General features: G+C 45.0%; 1 protein-coding gene across 1 annotated transcript; it reads right to left on the bottom strand.

Moving 5' to 3' along the window:
* Positions 1–6,039: 6,039 nt before the first annotated feature.
* LOC139781395 (uncharacterized) lies at positions 6,040–6,663 on the bottom strand. The gene has a single exon (XM_071720251.1). It carries the CDS (start codon positions 6,661–6,663, stop codon positions 6,040–6,042), a length of 624 nt encoding a protein of 207 aa, XP_071576352.1.
* Positions 6,664–7,090: the final 427 nt, after the last annotated feature.

The raw sequence follows: 7,090 nt of genomic DNA, 5'->3' as shown, positions 1-7,090 counted from the left end.
CGAGCGGAATCCACGCGATCTCCTCGCCGCGTCCGCGCTTCGCGCCATTCCCACGCGCCCCGTTCCGCGACGCCGGGAAAACCGGCTCCGCCCGTACCGATAGCTTGTCACGCGATTCGGCACGCGAACTTCCGAAAGGACCGGCTCCGCCCCGTGAACAGGTCGGTCGCGGAATCGAATTTGCGTTAACGCGCTAATAAGCCAATCGAAATATTTACCTCGCACCGCCCGCGACGAATCGACCGTCCGTCCCGATCGCACAATAATGCTGGGTCTACAATGCGAGTCGCAAAGTCGTGAGTCGCAAGAATTGACCAATCATAGTCGATTATTCAAATTCGACTGTGATTGGTCAATTCTTGCGACTCACGACTTTGCGACTCGCATTGTAGACCCAGCATAAGTGTACCCGGCCGCTAGTGCCATCCCGCGAGAATTATACTCACGCGCGCCTTTCGTTGTACTGCGCCGGCTCACCGCTCGTACATACGCGTGCATCACGACACTGTACACTGCGCACATCGCATACTTATAATAAATTCCTTTCTTGTAAATACGCGTGCATCACGACACTGTACACTGCGCACATCGCATATTTATAATAAATTCCTTTCTTGTAAATACGCGTGCATCACGACTCTGTACATCGCGAGCACTTAGTACTTTATAATAAACTTTCTGTTATCGAAAACGATACGCTTCATTTTGCCATCCCACACCTCGCTTCTGTTCCTCCGCGCCTTCTTCGAACCCAGCCACGCCGCGAGCTAGATCCACGTATCGAAGTCAGGTTGTTTTAAAATGTGTGGTAATTGTGACGATTCTTAAACATGAAATTATATCTTACGTCGGACAAAATCACTTGTAAATAACTCCAAATAATTAATCGAATATTTAAAGACAGAAATGATACGTAAAATCGATATTATTCAATGTTATTAGAAGAGCAACGCGCGTAGTCCACATTCCATATATCTAAACCAATCGATTTTAGTTTTCAAACTCAACACGTGCATATTTCGTACATCATATAAGAAAACTTTTCTAGAGAAAAAAGGCTCTTGTCCTAGGTCCTTCTCTCCGTCCACCATAAAAAGAATTTATAGTGGAGGGGATAAGAGGCCACAAGGGCCCGCAAGGATCCTGTGAAATTTCAGTCTGCTTCAGTCTGCTGGTAGCAACCAAATGCAGAAGTACTCAAATTGATGAAGAATTTAAAATATTAAAAAATATAAGAAATATTTACAACTCTTTTTTCTATATTTGAATTTATAATATTTTATAACATATTTAACTTCAAAGAATATGTATGAATCCTTTTATATTTTTTCAATTATTCTAATGATGTGTATTAAATGGTCTACATGTCTACAATTAAGGTATTAGAAAAACGTGTCCAATTTAAAAATTAAAATACATTCATAATAATAAAATTCAGAATAAGACTTTAATATTATAAGATAAAAAAGCTATCATAATAGTGGATTGTAATAGTATACTAGATTTTATATATATGTGTGTGTGTGTGTGTGTGTGTGTGTGTGTGTGTGTGTGTGTGTGTGTGTGTGTGTGTGTGTGTACAATATAATTTTCTTTTTGTACAGTAATGATATATATATACAATATATATATTTTTTATTTGACACACCTCCCACTCGGCATGTTATGTTGCTGAAATATTGAAATATTCGGAAATGGTGCAGAAATATTTCGTTAACATTTCATTTGTAACTATGCATCTGAAATATTTCAGAAATGTACCTGCATCATGTTTTTTATAATATTGCATTAACAATATTTCTGAAATTTTTCAGAAAGTTGTTTACAATATTTGTAAGTTTCTGTAATATTGCAAAAAAATGTAGCAGATGCAATATTTCAGAAATATTTCTGAAACATTATAAAAGTAATATTACGTTTGCATTGCACGAATAATATTTCTGTAACATATCAAACGCAACATTGCATTTAAAATATTTCTGAAAAATTTCTGAAAGATTGCGTAGGTAATGAAAAATTGAATTGCAGGCAGTGAATTTCTACAATATTGCAGAAGAAATATTGCAGATGTAATGGTTTAGAAACATTTATGATACATGATAAAACTATTATTACGTTTACATTGCACGCGTTATATTTTTGAATGTTTCACATACAACATTGCATTTGTAATATTTCCGAAAAATTGCTGACAGACTTTAGAACTTATAAAAAATTAAATTTATTATTATTTAATATTGCATTTTATTGCATTTTTTCCATTTTATTAAGAATTTTTTAATATTCCAAATTTTGTCATATGGCATTTTTAATATAAAATATAAAATATTTAATAATATTTAATATAAAATAATATTCGACGCTAACTGGCAAAAAAGATTTATTCGTATATCTGTATTGTTAATATTGTTATGCGATAGCTTTATGCTCACCAAAATAAGCAAGTATAAGAAAGAAAGAAGCGTCAGAGTCAGAGGATCACCACTACTCTGTTCGATCATCGATGTCAAGCAACAAGGCGCCGGTATCCCACTATGCAAAAAAACGTATCAAAAACTTTTCAGAAACATTCCTCTGTAACATGAAATGTTTCGGAGATACGTACGGAAACATCTCAGATTTATTACATAAATAATTAATGTCCGTATTCAGATACCAAAATACACGATGTTGCAGAAACATCTTATGATGTTGTGCCAGAAACGTTCTTTTAGGAATGTTTCGGTGATACGTACGGAAACATCTCAGATTCATTACAAAAATAATTAATGTCCGTATTCAGATACCAAAACACACGATGTTGCAGAAACATCTTTTGATGTTGTGCCAAAAACGTTTTTTTAGGAATAATACTTATACGTTACTACGATATGCTTTTGTAATGATTATTATAGTATCGCATAAATGTTTCAAAATATAAATTGATAATAATATTAATGTGATCCATTTATTTAATTATAATACGTACATATCTTTCAAAATACATATATTACTTAAAAAATACATAGTTTTTAAAAATATATAATATTTCTATAACATATATTTAGAAACAATATAAGTATAAATGTAATGTAACAAAACGCTCATCATATTTGCAGATAAAGAAAAATAAAATATTTCGCGAAAACATATTAGAATTTTTTACGCTTTCTATATATAACATTTTCTTGTAAAAAAAATCACTAATAGTTTTTAGCTTATTTGATAGAGTAAAATACGTTTATGTGTTATTTATCACATTTTTTCTCGCATTTTCACGAAGTAACCGCAAGTTTGCTTGTCTAAACCAAGTTTTTAGAATATCTTCAAATTCATCTTCAGTAATAGATGGACAAGTCTTTTTTATTGAAGCTAAAAATATAAATATGAGAAAATTTATAACTTTATAATTTTCTTGTTAATAAAGTTATAGGAATTCAAAAGTAATATATAAAAACGCGCATAAACACACACGCACGTACTTTCACGTACAACACACACGCACACACATACACACACAAAATTTACCTTTTATGCAAATAATAATTTTCAATTCTTTTAGTTTAAAATTATTTTTAGCTCCAGTCCAAGAACACTTGGATGCAAGATTATTAGTAAATAATTTTTGCAGTGCTCTTTTCATTGCATCTTTTGTTGTTGTACCGCCTATCATAACTAACATATTAATCTAAAACAAAACATTTTTTACATATAATTTTTCTAGTACTAAATACCTATATGTAATTAAAGAAAATTAATGATATACATATACATACTAATTGTGATTGTGCTTCTGCTGATGCTAATATAATTTCAAAATTCACAATGTCTTCAATATTATCCATTGGTAATTGCGGAAGCATATCAATATTATTATGATTAACATTGACATTGTTTGTATTTTCCATTCCATTTAAACGTTCATCTATTCGCTTACACAATTCTTTTATTTCAATAACGTATCGTAGTACGGAATCAAGAGTTTCATTATCTGTAACAAAAAATATGTATAACATTGTTTTAGTAGTACTCAATTACTCTTTCAACTAAAACAACCTTCGTTCGAAACGCGGATCTAGCTCGCGGCTGGGCTGGGTTCGAAGGAGGTGCGGAGGAACGGACGCGCGGTGAGGTTCGGCAAAATGAAGTGTATCGTGGTTAGCAATTAACGTGACAGAGTTTATTGTATAATGGACGGTCGCGATATTTACAGCGGATGGAGTACACAGTGTAACAGTCGCGGTATGCACGACGGCGCGGTCAGCGCAGGACGCAGAGTCGGGGCGCACGCGGTGCGCGCGGAAATGCACGCGGGTGGCGATCGTGACGGGCGATCGGCGTGTGACGGGTGGCGCGAGGCCAGGCGCGGGGCGCACGGGCGCGGATACGGCGGCAAGATCGCTGCAATTCGGTGCGTTCGGTGGCGGGCGTATCCGGTGAGAAGCGCTCGGTGGAGGCAGAGAAGCGCTCTGCTCCCGTGCGGATACTTCGTGCGCGGGGACGCCGGTCGGGTACCGAGAAGCGCTCGGTGAAGATAGAGTACGCCAGAGGCTCTCTACCTTCGTCCTGACTAGCGGGCGCGTGGTGTAGGAGCGCCGGTCGTCTGACGAGAATCACTCGGCGAAGACAGAGAATGCCGGGGGCGCTCTACCTTCGTTCGGACTAGCGGGTGCGCGGTGGAAGGAAGCCGGCCGTCGATCGAGAATCACTCGGCGAAGACAGAGAAGGCCGGATGCGCTCTACCCTCGTTCTGACGTGCGGGCGCGGTGCGGAAGAAAGCTTGTCGTCTTGCGAGAATCGCTCGGCGAAGACAGAGAATGCCGGAGGCGCTCTACCCTCGTTCTGACTTGCTAGAGAGATGCGGGAATTCAGGATCGGTGCGGTCGGTCGGAGCGTTGATCGGGAAATCGCCTTTAGCGTTAAAAACGCTCGTCTTTTATACCCGCGCGGCGGCGTTCCGCAGTGGCGGGGGTAGCGACGGCGATCGCGAGCGCCGGGATGGTGCGGCGGAACGGTCGGAAAATACGGCGTCCCGACGCCGCGATCGCGTTCGGCGGTCTTCGGTCGCGGTCGGCACCGCTCGGCGCGTCGAGGCGGTTGCCGCGGCAAGTCCGTTCGCGGGCTTCCTAACGCTACGATGAATGCTTTAAAATACGGTGGGCACACCGTGCCCGTTCCTCGCCCGGCGGATGGTCGGCTGGGCGGTCTCGGCGGGGTGTTATGCCGGAACGATGCATATTTGGGGGTGCATCGTTACATCACCCCCTTCCTTGAAAAAGCGCGAATTTGGCGCTCTACGGCTTCGGCTTTATCTCGCGGATGGTTCGGACGGAGCCGGTCGCATTGAAACGTATGTGCCAGCGTTTCCCCCTGGATCGCATCTTGTGCTGGCGCGATACGTGGGCGTGGAAGTGGGGTACCCAGATGGTATGTCCGGGTTCCACTTCCACCGGGATCGGAGGTGGCGGTCGAGACCCTTCTGCCCGCAGGGGTCGTATGTCGGCCGGTGCTGGTCGTGGCGGCGGAGGCGCCGGTTGGTCGGGTCGCGTTGTGGCTGGCTCTGGCAGCGGTGCCGGTGGAACGCTCGGCGAGATCGTTGGCCGCTCCGGTAGGATGGTAAGCCGGAGGTTGGTCTTCTCGACGCTGGTAATCGTGGGCGTCGCGGCCCGTGGCTTCTTCCGGGTCAGTGGTGGTGGCGGGGTAGTGAGCCACTCCAGCTTCCGTCGTTGCTGCTCGTCCGATCGTTGTACCGCGCAGCCGACCGTCGGCACGTTTTTGCGTGACGGCGGTGCGGTTGTGGGCTTGGCGACGGCGGCGATGGCGGCGGCGGCGGCGGCAGTGCCCGGGGCGAAGAGTTTCGTCCAGGTGGTGCCGAATCCTGGGCAGGCCGGGTCGTATTCCACCGGCTCTGCCAGGATCTTGTCTATCTCGGCGAGAATATCGCTCTCGATGCTCGACTTGCTCGGATCGGTCTCCATGGCTCGTCTGTGAGCTCTCTTTTTCGGTATCGGTATTCATTGCCGGTAATTGTTGCCTGTTTCGGGAGTGGGGCAATGTTTCTTATGTTTCGGTGTCGTCGTCGTCCTCCGGTTTTGTTTCGTTATTGTTGTTACCGTCGTCCTCGGTATCGCTATTCTCCTGGGGGTCGATGTCGCTGTTTTCCTCGTTGTCGGCTGGCGGGGGGGCGGCGGGCGCGGGTTTTAAATCCTGCACGTGTATGTGGCGGCTCCACTTGCCGCTTCGGTCGCGTAGGTCGACGATTACCGGCGATATTATCCGGCGCACCTCGAGGGGCCCGCGGAACTTTGGCGCGATCTTCGCGTTAAACGCGGCGGCTTTGTTGGAGAGTGGGTATTCGCGTTTCCACACCCACTCCCCGACTTTCGGTGCCCATTGACGGCGTCGTAGGTTGTAATACTTTTCCTGCCGCTGGAAAGCGCGCGCCAAATGTATCCGTACAAGCTCGTAGACTTCCTCGAGGTGACGTCGCGTCTCGTTTGGCGGGGCGGCTGCGGTATTCGGGGCGGCCTCCCGATTGAGTGGGGAGGTCGGTTCGCGGCCGAAGACGAGGTATGCGGGGGTATAGCCCGTGGCTTCGTGGTGGGCCGTATTATAGGCGAATTGCAATTCGGGGATGCGCTCATCCCAATTACGGTGATTTCGGTCGACATACTGCGATATCATCGTTTTACCCGGTTTGTTCGCTCGACCGGATTGCAATGCGGCGCGTGGACCGGCGTGTATACATGTCGAACGTTATGGGCGGCGAGCATTTTTTCGAGTTTTCCGGACCGGAGTTGCGTGCCGTTATCCGACAATATCGTGTCGGGGCAACCGTGGCGGAATAAAATCGCTTCGGCGATGTGCGTGGTTACGGCAGAAGCGGTGGCGCGGCGCAGGGGCCGCATCTCTAGCCATTTAGAGAAGCGGTCCTGCATCGTCAGGAGCCACGTGTGGCCCTGTTTCGATCGGGGCAGCGGTCCGATTAAGTCGAGCGTGACTTGCTGCCATGGGCGAGTGACGGCGGTGGCGTGCAGCGTTCCCGCCGGTCGGGTTTGCGCGACTTTGTGTCCTAGGCACCGGGGGCAATTTCGGACGTAGTTCGCGATTT

Source organism: Temnothorax nylanderi, unplaced genomic scaffold, assembly GCF_030848795.1.
Source record: "Temnothorax nylanderi isolate EJ_2023f unplaced genomic scaffold, tnyl_v1.0 TNYL_tig0334_pilon, whole genome shotgun sequence".
Classification (NCBI taxonomy): Eukaryota; Metazoa; Arthropoda; class Insecta; order Hymenoptera; family Formicidae; genus Temnothorax; species Temnothorax nylanderi.
Note: the sequence above shows the minus strand (reverse complement) of the source record. Positions and strands in the feature narration are given on the sequence as shown.